General features: G+C 34.8%; 2 protein-coding genes across 3 annotated transcripts in view; one reads left to right on the top strand and one right to left on the bottom strand.

Annotated features, from left to right (window-relative positions):
- The window catches only part of LOC138701728 (uncharacterized), a 155,006-nt gene extending 144,822 nt beyond the window's left edge, over nt 1–10,184 (top strand). For both annotated transcript variants that reach the window (XM_069828935.1, XM_069828937.1), the window contains 2 exons: nt 6,322–6,475; nt 10,086–10,184. In XM_069828935.1, coding sequence (XP_069685036.1) covers nt 6,322–6,475; nt 10,086–10,159 — 228 coding nt within the window. In that variant the 3' untranslated portion in view covers nt 10,160–10,184. The remainder of the gene's footprint in view (nt 1–6,321; nt 6,476–10,085) is intronic.
- A 163-nt stretch (nt 10,185–10,347) lies between these two features.
- LOC138701727 (uncharacterized) overlaps nt 10,348–24,337 on the bottom strand; it is a 29,880-nt gene continuing 15,890 nt past the window's right edge. The window contains exon 3 of the mRNA XM_069828934.1: nt 10,348–11,662. Within this exon, the coding sequence (XP_069685035.1) occupies nt 10,417–11,649 (1,233 nt within the window). The 5' untranslated portion in view covers nt 11,650–11,662 and the 3' untranslated portion in view covers nt 10,348–10,416. The remainder of the gene's footprint in view (nt 11,663–24,337) is intronic.

The following is a 24,337-nucleotide window of genomic DNA, read 5'->3' as shown; positions in this document are numbered from 1 at the left end:
ATAACGCAGGAAGTTTAAAAATGGCGACTCAACATCCGATAAGGGCACAAATACCCACAAAATGTTATGCAATGCATTCCACACATATCAAAGAGTATTTTAAAGAAAAAAAGTTTTTTTTTGAAAATTTAATTTATCGGAAACAACAATAAAAGTGGGCGAATGATTTAAAAATCCATAACACAGGAAGTTTAAAAATGCCGACTCAACATCCGATAAGGGCACAAATACCCACAAAATGTTATGCAATGCATTCCATACATATCAAAGAGTATTTTAAAGAAAAAAAGTTTTTTTTGAAAATTTAATTTATCGGAAACAACAATAAAAGTGGGCGAATGATTTAAAAATCCATAACGCAGGAAGTTTAAAAATGGCGACTCAACATCCGATAAGCGCACAAATACCCTCAAAATGTTATGCTATGCATTCCACACATGTCACAGAGTGTTTTAAAGATTTTTTTTTTTAAATGTACTCATTTTTCACCAAAAAATACCATCCTCGCCCCTTAACGAACGAACTTACAGGATGGATGATAACTTGTGCTCCAAAATGAAACTGGTAACAGATCATGAGGAGAGATTTGAAAAATCTAAATAATTTTTTTTCTCTAACAATCACCGTTTTAGAGGAAATAGTTATGTTTCTATGAAGCATTTGGCAACATCACGGCTACTGCAATAACTGTAAGCAAACGCGGCCTGTACTCCTTACCTTCTTCTCCTCCTCTGCTGTAGGCCTGGTCGGTAACACGCGACGTGCACTGTGTTGCAAGATTTACTTCAACGATTTTCGCCATTATTCAGTCTAAATTCATGACTAAACAGTTAGCTTAATTAAAAAAAAAATAAATAAAATATTAATTGTTCAGATTATGTTTACCTATCTGCTTGTATAGCAATTAGCCATTTCTCTCGGGCTATTACCGCAATAGAGGGCTGCAAACATTGGGCAAAGATTATTTTTTTCCTGCTTAACGGTGCTTCATCGAAGGAAAAACGTAATAAAAGTTTTGTTATATTTAGCATGTAAAGTCCACATTTATGGAGTAACGGTTAGCGCGTCTGGCTGCGAAACCAGGTGCCGGGTTCCCGGTCGGGACAAGTTACCTGGTTGAGGTTTTTCCCGGGGTTTTCCCTCAACCAAATATGAGTAAATGCTGGGTAACTTTTGGTGTTGGACCTCGAACTCATTTCACCCGCATTATCACCTTCATCTCATTCAGACGCTAAATAACCTAAGATGTTGATAAAGCGTCGTGAAATAACATACTAAAAATAAAACATGTAGAATCACCTCTTAAATTTTGGTGCAGAGATTACCATCCATCCTGTATAGTTGTACAATTAAAGTTAGCCTATCACTTGGGGAATGAGTCTTTTATTTCATCAATCTGGTAAAATTTAGTAAAAGATTAATAAATGGTAACTTCATTAAAATCCTTTGCTTGAAACTTTTTGTCTGAGCTTACAGTCCAGCATTGTACCCGAAACAGTATGCTGGATCACCTGTACGAGATATTTACTCATTTTTAGAGTAAATTTTTATTGTAATTTCTGCAGGCCCTATCACAGTTTGAGTTTTAGTCGTATTATTATATTTTACTGCCCACTGTTAAAAACGTAGTTACTTAAGTTATTGTTTAGGATAAATATTAGTAATAATATTTTCCGCACTCAATTTCCTCATCTATAAAACGGGTGTTAGTATGTTTGTGCTACTCGGGACAGCTATCTTTACCGACGGCGTGTTTATAAACCAAGTCGACTGCGCTACGATATCGGGAGTACACTCAACAGCAAATTGATGCAATCAGTTGCAGCTCTGCGGAAAGGAAGTTACTTCCGAATTATTCTATACATAATTATAGCATTATGTGTAATTTTGAAACATGGACTCCGCCTAGAAAGTTAGCGCGGGAAAAAGTAGACGTTCACAAACTAGAAAGATAATATATTAGGATTACCAGACGTCCGGATTTCGTGGGACATGGCCTGCTTTTAGTAGTGTGTCTTATGTCACAGAAAATCAGAAATTGTCCTGCTTTTCTTTCTCGCTAATTCTCAGTGGACCAAAAAGAGAATCCGTATTTATCTGGGGTCCATTAGAAGAATTATGTTTGTAAAATTTAATTCAAGACAACTATGGTGTATGAATTTTTATAAGTATTTACTGAATAAAAAAAAAACATTTCTTGCTCAAACAAGTTGAGTCAACAGAGAAGTATTAACAATCAGAAAATTAAACAGAGTAAAAGCTTATTTATAATCCGTATAAATTAGTTAATTAATTCAATTCGTGATAATAATTTTGTATCAATTTTATTGTACGAAGACTAACAAATTGCCTTATTATATAAAATAGTCTACTGAAAAAAGCGTCACGTCAAGTATAAAGTTAGTTTATTATGTCCTTATTTTATGTGGAAAATTCTGTTGTTTTTTTTTTCTGATAAAATGTCGTGCTTTTAAATTTGTTCATCTGGTAACCCTAAATATATAATGTATTTAAGTTCTGTAAAAAAAAGAAAAAAGGGGTTTTAGCTATTTCTTTGAAAAGTGCTGTGGAAAGAACAGCGAAAGCAGTCGAAAAGAGGTAAACATGGGTGAGTAATATAGGAAAAGAATGCGAGCGGGCACACAAATTGTAACACCCGACAAAAATCGGAAACTACAAAAGAAATGTGAACCTGGCGGATTTGATAAATGTGTCACCCGTAGAACATTTTTAGAATATCATGCAGGGTGTAAGGAAATTCCAACAGTGAAAAAAGATTATTCTCTGCTACGATTATATTATCTTCGATATAAGTTCACGCTCCAAGTTATTCATACATGTCTCGGATAGATTGACTACTGGATCTTTGCAGGTTGAGTACATGCTCTCTCTCTTCCCCTTTACTCACCTTCCCCGCTGTAAACACGCATATAAATATGATAGTGGCGCCCTCGGAGGACAGTGGTATTCCTATTTGTCCCGAGTAATAATTGCACAACCGAGATTTCGATAGATCCGTTGTTTACTGGACACATTTTGTCGAAGAGTTTACATATTGGAACTATGCCACGAGAGAAATTACGTTGGGTTTCCTCATCGTATGATATTAAAATGCTTTTTGAAACATTTATATGTTTTAAATATAGTAATAATCTCGTCAATTGATCATTTTCATTTACTTTTTTGATCTAGATCTGAAATATGTGCTCGAATTTTTTTCTTTCTTCATTAGAATGAAAATAAAATTCCATAAAATTTAAGAATGCTGCACCACGAAACCTGAGAAAAAATCATTTCATTGCTCAGCGTCGGAGCATACGTTACTGTTAACAACATTTATCCCATCTAGCCTATGCTTCAAATTTGTATTTCTGCTAGTTGCTTATACCTCAACAGCAAAGTTGTATAAAATATGGTGTCGGTTGAGTATTGTGATACAACTTCTAAGGACACAAAATATCGCAAAACAACGAGTTTTGAACACAGGACAGACGTGAGGATGAGAGATGTTTCTTGTCGCCTCGAGATCCCACACAACTTGCGTCATATATAAAGAGTGAGCTGTAAATTATTAATTTCCTAGGGGTTATTCTTTCAGATATTTGAAACAAAAAACGTTAATACAATTTTGCTCATTTTTTAAATCATTTTCGAGAAAAAAATATTTCATGTGAAATATTTCGTAACGTATTTAGGTAAAGCTACTGAATTAATTCCCAATATACTCAGTCAATTTAAGAGAGCAGTGTATTATTATAATAAATGTTTGAAATAATTTTAGTTTCGCATTGAAGCGGTATTTTGCTAGTACAATTCGTGACTATATCTTTACGAATTGACTGCAGTAGTGAAACGCAAGGTTTAGCGAGTTCATTTGTGGCAAGAGCTTTATTCACTAAAAGAAATTACACATTTTGAAACCTATCATTACACGTTATCAGGGTGAAATGAAAGAGAAATAAGTGATCTAGGGAAAATCCTTGAAATCGATGAATATTGTAAGTAAATTTGAAAGCTAATCCTCATCTTTCCTTCTAACCTTGTCACAGTTTTTGGCCTTCTGTCATTTAGATACATCTCCTCATCTAACCCACTCTAACCTTGTCACATTTCTCAGCCCCATAGCACTTATCTATCCCCTCATCTAACCAACGTAACCTTTAACTCGCAATATCGCAATAATTACGCAAATGCACGCCGGTGAAGAGTACAATACTGTGAAACACGACCCCGACGATCAGATGCTACCAAAAAAAATCTGTGCCAATCCACCGTGTCGTTAACATAAACATTCACGTGAGCCAATCATGCTAAAGAAAGAATATTTGAATGTACCGGTAGCTATTAATAAAAGAAACAAGGTTTTTGTTCATAACGATCCTATAGAATTAAGATTGGGCCTATGTAATGCTAACGATAGGCTACTATTTTCAAATTATAAATAAAGAAAAATACTTTATTAATTTGCAGAGAGTCGATAAAATCCCTATATGCTGTAGCACGAATATCAATATAATGCAACTTTATCTATGACCACTTCATGATTGCGTTTCGTCATGTTGGCGACCTTGTGTAAACCTACTTCGTTGTCATAGGAACGGTACGGCTGAAAGCTTCTATTTTCTCTAGTTTAACGCAAATTTTTATTTCATTTGTATTGTATTTTTCGTCCAGGAGAAGTACTCGTCTTTTATTCGCAGGTTTATAGGGTTTACCATTTTTGATCCATGGAAAATACTCGTCTTTAACGCCTAAGGTTCACCTCGAATTGTATACTTTAACCGTTTAACCCAGGCATGCCAAAACCCTGCACATTGTGCAGTTGTCTCTGTGCGATGTGCACTTTCTATCCCCCTACCTGGAGGGAGTGAATCGCCTTGGAGGGGAGCGCGACAGGGCTATACAGTACCTGCAGCAGCTTTTAAGCTTTTGTTTCAGTACGGGTGCTGATTTGGCTGTGTATGAATGAGTTATGGTAAAGTGAGTTCACAGATAACGAAGAAGAGAAATTACGAATCATATAACATAATTGTTATAGGCCTAATGTTTTCTTCAGCCAACAATAATTATTTTAAAATGAAAGACTTTCATCAGCCCATGTCGAGGTAATAGTCTTATGACAGTTTAGATCAGATTAGTAAAGTTCTCAAAATATGATATTCGCCAGCGCTTATTTCTTAATCAGTACTTACACGGCAAAACGAACTTGACAATGGCGTGTTTTGGAGTCTGTACTAACACAGCCATCAAAGGTTAGACGACTTACGACTTTAATTTCATAAGCTGATGAGTGATGAGAATATAGTGAGGAATACATGTGAGGGTCTTAAGGTTGTAAGGAGCGAAGAAAGAAACTGTTTGCAAGGCGGAAAATTTTTCTGGAAAAATATATGTCAAATTTTCCATCTCACGTCACTATATTATGTCAATATACTTACATTAATAAATCTTTATACCTGGCATAAAGAGAATATCGTCGCTTCACAGCTTGTGAACTAAACTTTTAATTTATTTCAGTAACTCTCCCAACTTGATAATTGCTCTCAACGTTTTTCAAATAAACTATACGTGAATTTAAATTCTAAGCTTAATTTATATTATTTATTAATATTAATGTTAATTTATGGTCCCAATAAATAATCTTGACGAACAATGAAAGAATGGGGTCTATTACTTTAAAATAATTAGCACCTACAACGTAAAATGAAATACTTGTTCATTTTTTGTTGTTTCGAAATTACTGCAATTTTTTTCTTCAAATACTATATAACAATCATATTAATAAATTATACTTTACAAACCACTACTTTGTGAAGTATAACTGCGTAAGCCTAATGTTTCTTGAATTACAATTGTTAATTATAGACACTGATAATAACTTTGTTTTTGTCCTTCTGCTAAGTGTGATTATAATGTCCAAATGCCTATTTAATCCAACCCTAGAAGCGCAGAATAGATTATTGTACACCCCTCAAGCTAAGAACTGGTAAGGGCAGCGCTTGAATGATGCAGTCTGCACAGACCGGCGATCAGCGCACATAATTGCACATTCAGTGTCTCATTTCTGGCATGCCTGGTTTAACCCATGCAATGATGCTCGGACGGTGAGGATGACGAAGTTTTACACTGGCATATTGCACCATTGCAAAAACATATTGTTCTCATCCCTGTACCTAGAATACATTTTGCACTTCACTGTGCTCTGGACTTGGACTGCTCGTATAATTTCCTAGTCCAACACCACGAAATTAGAGGAACATTGTAAAAAAAAAAGGAATACTTACAGATTTATGCATATTGAATATATAATGTGTTTACCAGAACAGTGAGCTTTTCCTCTTGCCGGCACTGGTGCTGACTGCGGCCGACATTATTGCTGATCTGTCCGATGCCGTGATAGCAGCAACCCTCATCGCGAAACATATCGGAATGCTGGAATCGCTTATGTACTCTGCAGTGTCTACTGCCATCATCAGTAAGTTAGAGAATAATTTTATCGTAGAAATTGTTAAGGAGAACTTGAAAAACGAAGTCACCAAAAGTGACAGGTTATCATTTATTTATTTATTTATCTTTTAAATTACTCAACCAAAAATGACCCAATTTCCCGAAAGTTTGTATGTTTATTTCTTGCATGAGCCACATGAATTTCATTCTGATTGGGTGAATAGGTTAGCTATATTGATGAGTTCTTTGAAATTACTCTTTTTGTTTACGTTAACTCAAAACATTGATTTTTAATGTACCTTTTTTTTTTTTTTTTTTTCAAAAACTAACACAGGCAGAAGTTTGAATATTTTTTTCACAACACACAGCCCACAACCATTGCCTGGAACATATTGAAGCCTGGAACTGCCACTCTAAAGAAATATTGAACGAGGTCTCTAGCAAATTGACACTAATGCTCGCTCTTTGAGACCATTTTACCACTGTGTGTCTCAATAAATTTGTAGGGAAAGTGCAGTAATATTAAGTTATGTCTTCGGTATGCATAACGTTTACATTTAATGAAATAAAGCTTACGAATTTAAAAGTATCTAAAAGGGAAGACTGAAGACTGAAATGACCAAAAATGGTATTTTTCACTTTTAATTTAATTAAATTTGCCGCTGTTTTCTGAATCAGAACATACATACTTTATTAAAGTTATCATATATGTTCTGAGACATGTTAGACTACATAGCACCATTTATAGCTATAGCTGTTTTTCTCAAAACGAGGTTTTACAAACTTCAAGTGTATCTTTTCTCAGCAACTACAAGTCCAATTTGATTCAAATTTTGTACAGATGATTATTATACTGTATTACATCAAATAACGAATAATCATATAGATATGTCTTAAGGATTATCCATATTGTATATTAAATATTCTGAAAACGTATTATTTTTCGAACGGAAATGTTGAACATTACAAATAAATTTTCCATTTGTTATTGTAATGAAGATATGATATTCTCTACTCCACAAATTGTAACCTGTGGCTTCTAACATGTGTGAAAAAATATTCACACTTCTGTCTATTAGTTTCTTTTTTTAATGTAGTCTAATTAAAAACCAATGTTTTGAGATAACAGAAACAAAAAGAGTAGTTTTAAAGGATTCATAAATGTAGCTAAACTATTCATCGAATTAGAATGAAATTCATATGATGTATGCAAGACACATATATACAGAGTTCTGGAAAATTTGATCATTATTCGTTGAAAAGTTTAAAATATAAAAAAAATTGTTACCTATCAGTTTTGGTCACTCCAGTCCTCAGTCTTGTTTATTCTTGTATTATGCAAAACTACAGTAACCTGTAACGAAAGGTACCGCAGTAATTTTCAACTTCCATAACATTATTAAATTTTGTCATATTCTGTGACCAAATTATGCTTCTTGTTGAGAGAGCGATAACACATAACTTACTCATGGGTATATGTGAGGAGACGAGATCTGGCCTGTGAGCTGTTCGAGAGGGGGGAAAATGAGCTATCAGGAAGAGAGTTTGGTACACTACAAAGAGAACAAGGGGGATACAGTGAGAATAAGGAGAGAACAGTGAGAATAAGGGGAGTGCAAAGAGAACGAAGGGAATACAATGAGAACAAGGGAAATACAATGATAATGAAGGGAACACAATGAGAAGAAGGAGAAGATGAAGAGAACGAGGGAAATACAAAGAGAACGAATGACATACAACGAGAACAAGAGAAATACAATGAGATCACGGGAAATACAATGAGAAGAAGGGGATGCAAGATGAAAATGGGGATAAAAAGGAGATAAAAGGGAAAAAAGAAGGAAAAGGGGAATACAAAGAAAACGCAGGAAATACAAGGACAACAAGCGAATGCAAGGAAAACACAAAAAAGGATATAAAAGGGGGAAAAGAAGGAAAAGGGAAATACAAAGAAAACACAGGAAATACAAGGACAACAAGCGAATGCAAGGAAAACGCAAAAAAGGATATAAAAGGGGGAAAAGAAGGAAAAGGGAAATACAAAGGAAACACAGGAAATACAAGAACAACAAGCGAATGCAAGGAAAACACAAAAAGGAGATAAGAGGGGAAAAAGAAGGAAAAGGGAAATACAAAGAAAACACAGGAAATACAAGGACAACAAGCGAATGCAAGGAAAACACAAAAAAGGAGATAAAAGGGGAAAAAGAAGGAAAAGGGAAATACAAAGAAAACACAGGAAATACAAGGGCAACAAGCGAATGCAAGGAAAACATAAAAAGGAGATAAAAGGGGGAAAAGAAGGAAAAGAGAAATACAAAGAAAACACAGGAAATACAAGGACAACAAGCGAATGCAAGGAAAACATAAAAAAGGAGATAAAAGGGAAAAAAGAAGGAAAAGGGAAATACAAAGAAAACACAGGAAATACAAGGAAAACAAGCGAATGCAAGGAAAACACAAAAAAGGAAATAAGAGGGGGAAAAGAAGGAAAATGGAAATACAAAGAAAACACAGGAAATACAAGGAAAACAAGCGAATGCAAGGAAAACACAAAAAAGGAGATAAAAGGGGAAAAAGAAGGAAAAGGGAAATTCAAAGAAAACACAGGAAATACAAGGACAACAAGCGAATGCAAGGAAAACAAAAAGGAGATAAAAGGGGGAAAAGAAGGAAAAGGGAAATACAAAGAAAACACAGGAAATACAAGGACAACAAGCGAATGCAAGGAAAACACAAAAAAGGAGATAAGAGGGGAAAAAGAAGGAAGAGGGAAATACAAAGAAAACGCAGGAAATACAAGGAAAACAAGCGAATGCAAGGAAAACACAAAGGAGGAGATAAAGGGGGAAAAGAAGGAAAAGGGAAATACAAAGAAAACACAGGAAATACAAGGACAACAAGCGAATGCAAGGAAAACACAAAAAAAGTAGATAAAAGGGGAAAAAGAAGAAAAAGGGAAATACAAAGAAACACAGGAAATACAAGGTTAACAAGCGAATGGAAGGAAAACACAAAGGGAACAAGGAGAAGTAGCGTCGAAAGGAGGTTATATTTTTATATGACGATCAGTTATCCCCCCTCCCCAAATCTAGTGAAGAGAAATATGTACTTCTCTACGTCAAATGAGACACAAGATGATAAAATGAACTCTGCTGGTATTACTTGGAAATGGCGAATAGATTAATACTTTCTGTGTGAGACTTCATATGAACTGACATAGGGGACTGTTCACGGTACCAGGCAAGGACGGGAGACTTGATTGGTTTGCGGGAATGTCGCGGTGCTAGATCGAGGACGCACAGTTTGCATATAAGCGTTACATACAAAGACATATATAAATAGATATAATATCAAATTATGATTGAAATGGACGAACTTTTTTATGTTCTTTTCCTTGTCAGAATGACTAGACATGCGCGCACGCAAACTCACACAGAGCTTTTTGATACAGTTTTTGTTTCTGTATTTCTTTGGAGAAATTAAATACCATACATTTGTAATACCAAAAATCTTTTTCACAGTTAATAATAAATGTATGTTTAATATAGTACTATATTTTATTGTGTAATACAATAACACTTTAAATAATATCGTTGCTCACTTCCTATAATTTATTTTCTTCTTTCTCTTTGTAGTGTTTGAAACGTACTTGTGGTATGGAGTTGTGAAGTTTTACGAACTTAATGTGAAAGCAGAAAAGGTGCACTAAGGCATGTAAACGAAGGAAAAGGTGCACAAAATAGTGTTATTAAAATGTTATGAGTTTATAGAAAACGTTTTCTACACAGGCATCACCGACTATTCATTCCGTCTCATTTCAACAGTGTCGCTTAATATATATATATCTATAATAAATTAATTTCACGCTCATTTTAATTTAATTTTGAAATACATATATTTAAAACATTGTGCAAATTTTTACAAAATACTTGCTGTGGTGTAAATAAAGTTCATGTATAAAATACATTAAAAAAGATGTTTATGTCTTTTCTTGTGTGTATAATTTTGCATTGTTATTGGCGTCTCTATCGATGTATGTCGATATGAAAAAGGACATAGATTCTTTCGAAACTGATCATTGCTGCCGTGACACGATGCCCAAACACACGAGCTGCTTGCAGACATAATCTCCAAGGGGTCTCTGCAGACTAAGTAACTCGGCATGGCAGACACTCCTTTGCATATCTTGTACTCTTTATCAGTAAACGGCACATGCTTCTTACTGGAATAGGCACAGAAGTCTTTGAGAGCACGTTGTATCACAAAGTTATTTGATACTTCGTGCTGTTGGTCTTTGTGGAAGGAGACCAAAGTCGACATCAACTCGTAAAGAAAGGCATGACACATCGTTTTGACACTCATAACGGATCCGCTGTCTCTTGACAGCATGACATTGTCATCTTTCGGCATGGGGTACGAACTCCCTGAAGAGTTGCTTATTGTTACCAGATCCAAGTCATAAGTAACGCCACTGTAACGCCAGAGAGTTAAAATTCTAGCAGCAAAAGTAATAAGGTATGGTGGAAAGTTTTCGGTTATGCCTCTGAGTGGCGAATCGTAAAAATATTTCTCATCAGAAACACGTACAATTTTGATGTTTTGATACATATTTAGCAGTTCGGTTAGGCTTTTTTCGGATGTTTCAGTAAGTCTTTCTCTCTTTGATGTGATAATTATAAGAAAACATGTGCAATTTGGCATGACACGAGCGGCAGACTCAACTGCGCAGAGATGCCGTCTTGGTGGTGCATCCTGGGTCGTAATGAAGAAGACATGATGCGGTGGTGAAGTCTGCAAATCTGAACTGCTGCTGTTGTCTCTCTTCCTTACGACAGAATTGGGGCCTCTCTTCTGTTCTTCTAGATGGAAGTCACAAGGTGTTTCGATTCCTAACAGTGTTGATTGCCTGCTCGTCAGGAACCTGTGCTGTAAGTTGCTGTCAAGCGACGAGATTATGACGATTGCCACGATCATTATGACGGTCAGGATAGTTACCACTGATAGGAAAGCTGCAGATACACATCCCGCGGTGATGTAGCCGGGCCAGTTCCCCAGAACCATGGCGACACCAGTGCTAACCCTGTTGCTACGACTGGAGTCAGGCGGTGACTCGATATTGTTCTGCTGTGTGCCTTCTTCTGTAAGTTGTAAAATTAGTGGGAGTTTCTCGTCATTCGGGCACTTGATCGCAGCGGACATCTCGTTTAGAAATCTGGAGAAGGGAAAAACAAAAAGTTTTATATATTAAACTAATCAAAAGTAAATTCAGAGCTGCCCAAAAACAACAAAATTCAGATGAAACAAAAGATAGAACCTGAGAAACTTTATTAACTAACGCCAAGATAATTCCCCAGAGGCCACGTAAATCTGCTGTTGCAATATTCAGGTTGATAACAGACTATGATTTTGACAAGCCACCTGAACAGGATATTTCCAATATATTCGCATGTGTATTGCGTGATGCAAATGAAGAAATGAACATGGAACATATTAAAAGGTGTATAATATTTCTACAAGATGACATCGTACAAAAATACTGGGGTGCTAAACGGCGAATGATTTCATTGTCAAGTGCCTAAGTATTGGAACAACAACGTAATAATTTTCATTATACAGGGTGTCCTATATAAGTCTCCACACATAGGAAATGTCAGTTCAAAATAAAAAAAGTCACATTGTGTGTTCAATGTGGCTAACCCGCTCGCCAGATCTCACACATCTTGATTTTTACCTCTGGGGTCACCTTAAATTGCACGTCTACCAGGAAGAAATCCGGGATTCTCAACATATGAAAGTCCCGGGAGAAAACAGGGAATGTCAAGAAACATCATTATCGAGAAAAACAAGTTTTAATCCTGAACATTCCTGGTTTTTAACCAGTGTACCAAATGTATAACGTTACTTCGCATGGGCATTTCCATTTTTAAATTGTTATAGGACAATTTTGTAGTCCCAGCTGCAACCTACAGAAAGCGCTACAAATAGACATTCCTTGCTTCTCCCTTCATCTGCAAGCCCTTATCGTCGACGCCTGTCATGTGACGGCGAATATGTTGCACCTTTTACATCAAAAACAGGTTGGAATACGTTCACTAACCTGTGCCTGACTCTCAAAGACCTTTATATTGAACACTTTATATAACATTTCTATTTTGAATTGACATTCCCTATGTGTGGAGACTTTTGGGACACCCTATACAGTATATTTAATAAATTGCTTCCCTTCAAGTACAATCCAGAAACAATATGTTATAACTAGAACTTGGAAAATTCAGGTGACCCAAATTTTGTTTCTGGGTCTGTACAACAAATATGAGATTCTTCAAAAGGATAGTTGACAGTCCTTTACAGAATCACAATTAAACTAAATTCAAGATACTATAATCACACATTATTACAAAGCAAACATACAACCCGTCCGACTGGTTATGTCGCAGGGTCGTTGAAACGGGGAGGAGTCACGTGATAGTTACTTAACGGGGCCTTTTTCTTTAAATTATTTTGAAGAGTTCTAAAATATTACGCAGGCTTCTAATTCCCAGAAAAGAGCTCAACAGTCCAGTCACTAGCCTTTACAGAGGAACCGGTAGAAACGGATGGGGGAAACCGGGATGCGACATAACTACTCGGACGGACAGTAGTTGGTTCGTTGTTTGTTCAAAGATATAGAAAAATCTTACGACAGTACACTTTTAATTAATTGATGAATAGTATTAAAATCGGCTGGATTAAATCTTATTTTAATAAAGGCAGTCCAAAATTTCTACAGTAACTCAACGCCAAAAGTGAAAGTCAGAAAATGGCTCTTACCTGTATTCCAAATTACAAACACCCACATTATAAGCAATTTACGCACAGTAAACTTTAGAGATTTGCAAGAAAAAATTTAAGAATACTTGAATTCGTCAGAAAGTACACTAAGTAATACTCCAGGGATTAGTGGATCACTTGCAGAAAAGAGAAATAAATGTAGAACAAGCAAGCAAGATGACAACTAAAGTCCAGTATTCGGCCAAATTTCACACAAGTTAGGTAAGCAATGACTATAATATGTCTACATACTTCCGTGTCTCTTGTGTATTGTATATTATACGTGTATTCGGGTACAGTCGGTTGACACAAATTGTATATAACTGTGAACAATGTTTCCATTCTTTGTGTACTGTATATATTACTTATATAGAATAGATTATTCCAACGAACAGGAAGCTACAACGAATAAAAAAAAACTACAAGAAATTATATCTACTTCTTCAGTAGGAATCAGAACACTTTCACTTCAAATTCGGACCTAAAGTACAACATCAGGATTTGAAATAAGGTATAATAAAAATTGATAATCAGTAAGCTTTAAAATGGTTTAAGAAGGTTGCAATTTGTTTTGAGGAGGCGAAAAAGAGCGGTTATTGGTTTCAAAGTATGTTACTGATTTCTGGTCCCTTGTAGGAAAAGTGAATACCTTTCAAAGAATTATTACAAATTTTCAAATATTGCTTATACTGCGCTATAGTAATGCAGATGTTAAAAATGTTTTCTCCGTGTTGAGGGATATTAAATTGAGAAAAAAATCTGTTAAATTCGTCTAATCTACATCTAATTTGTTATGAATGCAATTGGAATTGAAAATCAAAAGCATCTGCTGTCTATCATACTCGGTTTTTTATGACCGTGCCAGGAAATTCGGTTAATGAATGTAGGTCTATTAGTTTGTAAAAGATGATTAGGATGATATTGAATCTTTCGATAATAATGATATAAAACTGTCATAAAAATGTTATATAAATTTTGCACTTTAATGCCAGTGATTTATTATTTTATTCAACCTTCAATTTGTGACATATCTTTCCTATCCGTCAGTGATTTATTATAATATTGAACATTCAATTTTTAACGTTTTTTTACCTGTCTGTCAGTGATTTATCATAAATTGCACGTCTTCAATTTTTAACATAAATTACTGGAAAATGTACGAGGAATAACACAATAAACACTCATTAGTTCGTCATAGTTAATTTTCATCTTCTTCATTGACTGCATTGCGAACTACAAGGATTGAATATGTTAGTAAAAACTATGTTGAAGTAATTTATTTTATGTTGTTCCCACTCTTTACTTGCGTAGCGAAATTTTTCCAAGCCTAACGCAAAATTGTATTCCATACTTTTTAGTTGGAAACACCGGTTAGAATACCAAACACTATTATTGCCCAAAACAGACAAGTTCATAGTAGACAGAAGAAAGTCAGAAATCTTCCTTTGGTGGAACCAGCTAAAGTAACCTTACTTCATCTTCACATTAAACTAGATCCCTTCAAGATGATAGTTAATGCTCTAGACGAAAGTAGTGAAGTATTTCTACATTTGAAGGCAATTTTCCAGCCACATGTGATGCGAAATTGAATGAAAGCATTCTATTAAATTTGTCCAAAGGTTAGAAAGTGTTAGATACAATTTTAAATTTTAAACTGAATGCATTAGAACTATATTTCTGAGAATCTCTTCAAAGCGATAGGTAGGCCTACTGGATTTCGTGTACATAAAAAAGTCTCAAATTACAGCAATTCAGTGAAAGATTACTGAAAGTTAAAAAAAACTTAGAATGCCGCATGTCTCCGAAACTTCACTTTCTGCATGAGAGTTAGATTTTATCCCGCCAAATTTTTAGCTCTGTAAGCGACGAACAGGGAGCACATTTTACTTGGATGTTGCTAGAATGGAAGCATGATGGAACATTGTTGGACTTTTTCATCTGAGAAACTTCGAATTCATCGTATAGAAGAAAATCAACAAAGAAGAACTTTTAACTCGATTACATCTTTTATAACTACTTATTTTTCTACTATACACTGCATGACTGTTCTGCATAGGTGGAAAATGTTATGTTTTATTTAACGACGCTCGCAACTGCAGAGGTTATAAGCGTCGCCGGATGTGCCGGAATTTTGTCCCGCAGGAGTTCTTTTACATGCCAGTAAATCTACTGACATGATCCTGTCGCATTTAAGCACACTTAAATGCCATCGACCTGGCCCGGGATCGAACCCGCAACCTTGGGCATAGAAGGCCAGCGCTATACCAACTCGCCAACCAGGTCGAAGCATAGGTGGAGAGAGAACAGTTTCCTTGGTGGGGGGGGCAAAGCAAAACCATATAATTCCCATATAACGGGGTTATGGGGGGACATAATTTACTTCCACCCCCGTTATAGCTTGACCATGGTACAATACCATCGGAATATGATCATTTAATAAAAATATTTTCGGGAGGCATTTTCTTACAGCGTTACATCCATATCCCCGATGTTTTGGACCGAGTTGTATAGGGTTTGAACTGTAGATCTACTACAGATTATAAAAGGGCATAATTTAAAGCAATCCTTCTCTTTTTCTCTCTCGTACAGAAACACGTAACTATGTAACAGTGTTAACAGAAACTTTTTTATATTAAGCTTTCCTGAAGATATCGTATGAAATTTAAACTCTAATTATTTTATTTAATCTCGTCTTTAAGTTTACACATTACACCGGGATCACTTTTCTTTTTTCTGCATTGTTGTGCAGTATGTTATTCATATTTCTCCAAGCGGCATCCTGAACACCTGCAGATTTCTAACGCATGAGTACAGGCTGTTAAAAAACACTACAGTGCTTCTACTCCTCAAATGAGGTACAGAAATTCTTATACATTCAGAAATTTAAAATAAATATTATAGTCCAGACACATGATCTGAAGACATTAATTCGTCAGTTTCAGCACAGAAACATAATCATAAACAAAAGCAAATAAGATATTTTGAATTCAATATTTTTAACCTTAATAAAAAAAAAAGAGTTGAGATAAGTTTGGGGAGGCAGTCCCCCACCCATGCCCCCCATAACTCCGCCTATGCTGTCCTGAAATGTTTAATTAACCTAATAGTACATTATGCAACGAGCCTATAATGATAGTAATTAAGACGCGACTATGTTTGTTTATGAAACGAGCGCAAGCGAGTTTCATAATTTTCATATGAGCGTCTTAATTACCATTATAGGCAAGTTTCATACGACTTTTTATGCTCGACTATATTTCTAACTTGAAATTATTCAGAAGTATTCATTTTATTCGTATCTGACTGAAGAGCGGAAGTGACCTTGTGCATAGCTCGTAAATTGTGAGATGTGCGCAGACGCGAAAGTATTGATTTTTTTCCGAGGAACAATAATGCCATTGACCTTGATATAATCTAGAGAATAACATGAATTAATTTTGGTATAACCTGGAAATTGATTTAGAATTGAAAAACGAGATGACAAATTGAATTTATTTGAATATTATTTGCAATTAACGCTAATTATTATAGTAACAGAACATAACCTTCTGCGACAGTATTGGATTTCCAGCCTCCGTGACGTTTCCCTCCTTGTCTTTCGATTGCATATCCGAGAATAATCGAAAACCTGAACTTTAATGAATAGGTGTACTTTAATGACATGCATTAAAGGACTGCTACCAGGTGTATAATTACTACATTTCGGCATGGTCGAGCATAAAGTACTAATAACCATATATTTATATGTTATGACCAGGGAACGGATTTATATGGACTAAAAATATATGAAATATGTAAATATATATGTAGTTATTTTTACCAAAATATGGAATTAAATATGGATTTTTACCAAAATATGGAATTAAATATGGACTTAAAATTATAAAAAAATGACTATGTACGTTAAATATTGGTACATTTTAATCAAACTAAACAAAAAATATAATGGACGTACCTTATCTTCCAATGTAGTTTCAACAAAACACAATTTTTATTGTCTGTTACCATAACAATAGGTTACAAACATTTCTTTCAAGTGCTGAAAAGTGAATCTTCTTCTATTGTCTCTGAGGATAGATTTATACTGACTAAAAGAGCGTTCGACGTCACAAGAAGTAACTGGTACATAATTCAATTTCACAATGTCTGCTGGGGATAAGTCCAAGTTAATCTTCACTGTTGATTCACCACTCATCACAGCAACAACCTTTTGTAGTTCTTCATATCCAGGGTTTTTTGAAAGTACAGTGTCCACCTTAGCTTTTACTGCATCTGCAACTTTACCTCTACCACGATTCAGTTGTTCCACAGTACTATTTATAATTTAAAAACTTTCAGATAGTGAAAGGTGCCTATTTTGGAGACTTTTGAGCGTTTTTATGATGCATGAAAATGTATGCTGAATGTGAGCTAAGTCATTCTTCACACTTATGTCACAGGTAACTGTTTTCGCAGTATCAATTGAGACTGCATCTTCAGAGTCCAATGCAAGGAGAACATTGTTAATAGAGTCTATATGTTCGGCATAATATTCAACTGCTTCTAGCCATGTACCCCATCTAGTTAAAATTGGCTTTGGTGGCAATGGAATTTCAGGGTACATTTCTTTCAACACGTTAACTCTACTGGGAGCTTTGAGAAATACTTTTTTCACTGATGAAATCAACAAATCTACTTTAGGGAAATTGTCTCTGACCACTTCTGCCACACGATGAAATGCATGCGCCACACAAGTAAAATGAGTCAATTTAGGATATACAACAGATAATGCTTGTCCAGCTTTGACCATATAAGGGGCAGCATCGCTAATAAAGAATAACACATTATCGTACATAATACCCTTTGGCCACAGGATACCCATAGCTTCGTTGAACAGTTTAACTATAGTTTTGTTATTGCACTTTTCTAGAACATCACAATGTAAAAGAATTCGTTCAGAATATTGTTCACTTAACAAACCGATAACTACATTACCAACAAGTCTACCTTCTTTGTCGGGAGTCTCATCAATGGAAACCCAAATTGAACTATCTTTAATTTCATCTCTTATCTTCTGTATTGTCTCATCGTAGATGGATGGAGCATACGTCTTCCTAAGTGTTGACTCATCCGGGATTGTATGTTGAGTATATTTTTCAAGGAATTCCCTGAAGACCTTATTCTTTAGTTTGTAGAGAGGAATATCAGCAGAGATGAGAGAACGGCACAGGTCGATGTTAAACTCAGATCTTACATTCGATGTTGTTGGTTGTGTTAAAAACAATTGTCTCTGCTTGGAATTTAGTTGTTTGTTGGCCTGATGTTTACTAGTTGTAATGTGTTGTTGCACCAGGAACTTTTGTGTAGATGATACTGCACACTGACACAAATTACAAAATAATATTTTATTGTCAGTTGATAAACCATCTTCTTTAAATTCTGAAATGTAACTTGTTAGTTTTGATTTTAAATTGACTGAATGACGTACTTTTGGCATATTTACCGTCTTTATAGTATGATTTACAAAACTGAACCTATGTGTACTCTGACTGGCATTTAACTGTTGAGCTGCACAACTGAAGTCTGTTAAAAATTTTAAATTAAATTAATACAGTTTTGTAACTTACTTTCCCATTGTTGATAGGACTGCTAATTTTCAAATAACTCTGATGTTAAAGGGATTACTGAACATGTGTTTAAATCTCTATTGTTGAAATGTATTTTTAAAAGTTAATGGAATTTTGTTTTGTTTTATTGTTAAACCTAATATAATATGGACTGTTTTATATGAAATATGGAAAATATATGGAAATTAACGAAAATATGTACTAAACTCTAAAATATGGAAAAATATGGAAAATAAAAGTAGGATTTTTCAACCCTACACATTGTGAAACATAAAGATAATGCAAAATATAAATTATATTAGCTTTATAAGTAAATATGTATTTACATATAAATCCTTTCCCTGGTTATGACCTTATGAATATCGGAAATGTGACCCAACAATGGAAAACTGATTCGTTTTTAGAATTAAGGAATTCATACTAATTATTACTCTCAACTTTCAAGACAGATGTCAGGAGTCCCGTAGCGAGTCATTGGATTAATGTCAAGGATGATAAAGAACCGCGCCGTTAAATAAACAATTTAATAAAACGCATAACCGAGATAGACACGCAAGTTATAAAGGTTGGATGACACTGCCTTGCATCATTGAAACAGAAGTGAATGGTTGCGCAAGACTGTGTAGCATACCAAATGTTCCTACTGTCAACAACGTAAAATATTGCGTTGATGTGTAACTTCGTTGCGTACTGTAACTGGCCACCCTATCCCATTATCTCCCTGCCTATTTACCTCATAAGTGGTGCCTTCTTGTATCACTTGTGAGGTTCAGACCTGTCTTCGGACAGTTGACTGAACAACCACCTCCGTTTGCAACGTCAGTACTAGAGAATCCACCGCTGTGGGGTAGCGGTTAGCACGTCTAACCGTGAAACGAGCTGGCCAGAGTTAAACTCCTGGTTGGGACAAATTATCTGGTTGATGTATTTTCCGGGGTTTTCCCTCGATCGATTGAAGCAGAATTGCTGGATAAGTTTCGGCGTTGGACCTCGGACTCATTTCGCCATAATTAATTCACATGTCATCACTAGAGCCCGGATGTTTAGGTATTTATAACAGTTAAAATAGGCAGGAAAAAGGCAATAAAAATGTAAAAAAAAAAGCTCAATAATCTTGGGGAAAGGCATTATAAATTTTAAAAAGACATAATATATTTCAGCAATAAATTTAAATTATATCAACATAACTCGCATATTTACTTCGTAGGTGACACATGTTGACACTTTTTTCGTGATTAACTGTCTTTTCACAAACCTTACATAACAAACTGTTCCATCGGTTGAAAACACATGGTCACCAAATTCACTAACGTAAGCATGAAGTTTACTTTTCAATGGTGTACTGAATTTAGGCATTCTAGCTAATTGATCTTATACCCAGTGTTGCCAACTCAGAATTCCATTTACCGCTGCACAAGCTTAAAAAACCCGCTAAACTGTAGTTAAAAAACTCCATAGTTTTCTTAACACATCACTTCCAAATTTGAAATACAAACTATACAGTTTTAGGAACTGGAGAATTTTATATAAATGTAGATTAAATTATGGAAAGTGTGTATCACTTCGTAGGCTCTATGTTCTATGCAAAATCGTCTTCATATTCGTACAGAGTTTTACGTGGCATATTTCTTCAAAATTGAATGAAATAGATCAAGAATATTATATTGGAACTTCGGAAATAATTACATTCACAATCGCACCAGTCGGTTCGAAATCTGATTTCACACTGAGTAGGAGACGTGCCTGCCAACAATGCGTCTGGTTTTAAGTTTTAAGTATGTCTGTGTTACATGAACTATAATGCGGAATGATAAATTAAATAATATATCATAAATAAAAATAATAATTCAGTTCATTATCTATTCTTTATGATTAAATACATCGATTCAATTACAGGAACAATGCATACATTTGATTAAGAGTTTAACGAATGCAGCATACCTTATTTGTACTACAACAATGGATGAGGCAGGAAACGGACGTTGTTGCACCAAAGCAAGTTAACATAAAACGTTGATATTTTATACTCGCACAATGAAAAAGTGTGATAATACCATACTAAACTCTGGTTTATGATTGATTAACATTGTTGTCCGCAAGTACATATAAAAACAATAATAACATCTTTACAGAAAAAAAAATTAAAATATCATTTCCCTAGGCCGGAATCATAAAAGAACGCTAAATAAATAGCTAACCGCCGAAGGTAAAATTCTGTAGCTGACCATAGTCCTGAAAACACCAGATTTAGCTACAAAACCGCTGACTTGGCAACACTGCTTATACCTTCTATCACCCGACAATAACTGACTGTTCCTCATTCAAATTTCTTTCTCCTACAATAATAAACACGTATAGTACAAAATTGTAACAGATTTGAAAATATGAAAGCAAATACCGTATTTGCTCGCATAATTTGCGCACTTTTTAATTAACTTTGGCCACTGAAAAATTGGGGTACGTAAAATATGCGGATTTTTCAAATAAGAGGTCCTGTTCTGAGTTTATCTCAATTAGTATATGTATAGGTAAGTATTTATGGTAGGGCTAATTTTCTATACCGGTAACTTGTCTCTACCAAGGACAAGCATTGTTAAAGTAGCGGGAATTTGGGGTTTCTTTCTGAAGCAGGTACTTCAGTTGCTGGTGAATGACCTACGATGGACTGTAGGGAAGGAAAATCCCTACTACAGTGAAAAAAATATGTACGTAATCCCTACTACACTGAGGCCCAATTGTATAAAACTCCCTGACTAAAGATCAACTTTGATCGAAGATCGAAAAGTAAACCGAGTTCAGACACTTCTTCTATTGTATAAAACTTTTCTGCGATCAAATTACCTTGGTTCAAATGCAATCTAAGTTCACGTGAAAAGGATTTGGCAATATCGCATAAACAGGTGAAATACGTGATGCGCGGACCATGTTATACAGGTTTGTTCAGTGTTGCCAATCTAGCGATTTTAACTCTTTTTCAACAACAATTTCTTTTAACTTTTATATTGCTTAAATAGGGATTTAGTGACCTTTTTAGCACCCCATAGTGACAAAATTTAATCTTTCTTTGTTGATAATGAGAAATCTAGCGACTTTACAACTACTTTTTCGCGACTTTCCGTATTACATTCTGTTGGAGACACTGTTTTTTTTTGCAATGTAAATAATGGCGGACAATAAGAAGAAGGTTGACTGTTCTCCAAGTTGTTATCATGTTATGGTGTTTGATACTGCTAAACATAATAAAGCTTTATAAAACGACAATTTTCGTTTAGTAATACAGTTAATTGAACATTTATGAATGTACCTATCATATCCATTAATAATTAATGGTTGTTATAAATATATATAATTATAGGTTATGTTATTTGATACTGCTGAACACGATAGAGCCTTATAAAATATAAGAATGTTTGTGTATTAAGGCAAGAAATTGAAAGAAATATATATAAATGTACCTAAAATATCTATTAATATTAATAATAATGCATATTTTATTTGCACAATCTGCCACTCGTATATTTCAAACAGAAAAGAAATAACTTAACTTGGATCATCTAACTTAATCGGAGAAATTTCTTCAGTCAAAGTTGACTTTAGTTCGAGACAAATTAATCTCAGATTAGACTTTATACAACACAAAATTCCAAGGTCAGCTGAAACAAGGATCAATTTAACCTCTGATCTAAGATTAAATGGTTTATACAATCGGGCCTGAAAAAAATATGTACGTAAAATGTGTGCGCAAAATACACGGAGCAAAAATAAAGTTCAAAATAATCCCTTAAAAAGTAGGGTGCGCAAAATACGCGGGGGCGCAAATTACGCTAGCAAATACGGTAATTGGAAATGATACGTGACAACTTCTATGAGAACGAGCTTAATATTTAAAATTATAAAGCTGATTGTTGGTATCGTGAAGACATGACAATATTATATTTGTAACTGTGGATTGTCGATCATTATTCATATTACACCAATAGTATTAAAGCACGATTATTAGCAGATTAAGCACCGAAATAAATTACTTTTATTTACTATTGTTAGAAATTATAGTCTTTGTTTCAAATATTTAAATTTCATGCATATTAAATTACAATTAATTATAAAATTGCAAATAAACAACAAATATTGCATTAAAATCACAAAAAAGGCATTTATTTGTAAGAAGCACCTTAAAAGGCAAAATAGGCTAAATAAAAATTGGTCCTCTCACTTTGATTTACTCCAAATAACATTTATATCTATTCAAATAATGATTTAATTCCACCCAGTAAAAAAGCATTTCGTCATCATTATTTCACATGTCATCACCATCCATATCATATTCAGGGTTAAGTTCACAGTGCGGCGTGCTATACTTGTACAGGGACATCATTTTATTTTTACTAACATTTTTAATATTAACTTGCCTATAACTCTGGATCAATGCCGTTTGCTACCCCTTCCACGATTGGAGTTCGATGATACTGGCGTAATATACAAACAAATCACTTTACTAGGTATAGAAGGGAAGAAAAGTAGTTCATACATTTACGTAAACTATGAAATATTGCGCTTTTGAGTTTGATCGTTTTCATTAGGTTTTTGTTTAATCAAAATACAGTACAGTATTAACAATAAGTGTTTTTACTCACGAACTGAGTTATCCATGCGAACGTATTCATTATGCAGTATACATTATACTGTCTACAGCACATTAGCGTAGAATATAGAGAATGAAGTTAAATTGAAAAATAATCATAATATGGATATTTAAACACATTTTTTTAAATGGTGGCCTTTCATTTCTATACAGGCTTCAGTTCTAATGTGCATATTATCGCACTATAGACTATTGTACATAATTCCAATTACCAGGTTCGTCCTTCGTACTAGTAACTCATGTTGAAATAATTCTGTACCTACCCTATAAAAGAGTACCTTACGTACTGTAAATTCAATCTTCACTTCTGCCCGATCCGAAAAGATAAAATTACTCAGACATACTATCTACTGTCCGTCCAAGTGGTTATGTCGTAGAAAGGGAGAAAATCACGTGACATTTAATTACTTAACGAGACCCTTTTATTTCAGTTATTTTAAACAGTTGTATAATATTACGTAGACGTCCAATTCCTAACAGAAATTAATGTTCTCAGAAAAGAGCTAAGACAGCCCAGCCACTAGCTGGCGAATAAAAGCTGGTGGGGGAAACCGGGATATGACGTAGGCAAATGGATGACAGTACCTGTGCGAAAATGATTCAATATTGAAAGTTCTTTCGTCACTGGAAAACGCGAACATATTTTTGGAACGTACCGTTCACTATGACCGTAAGGCTACTATGACTGTATATGCGATCTTGGATCTGTGTGGAGGACGGTTGAACTTCCTTAGTAGAAGGGGTGGGAGTGAAGTACATTAAAAAACTCAGGTACAATAAAAATTGAAGTAAAAATAAAATGATGTCCCTGTACAAGAGCGCGGCTGCG

Source organism: Periplaneta americana, chromosome 6 (genome assembly GCF_040183065.1).
Source record: "Periplaneta americana isolate PAMFEO1 chromosome 6, P.americana_PAMFEO1_priV1, whole genome shotgun sequence".
In the NCBI taxonomy this organism is placed as follows: Eukaryota; Metazoa; Arthropoda; class Insecta; order Blattodea; family Blattidae; genus Periplaneta; species Periplaneta americana.
The sequence above is the reverse complement of the archived record's forward strand: the minus strand, read 5'-3'. Positions and strand labels throughout refer to the sequence as shown.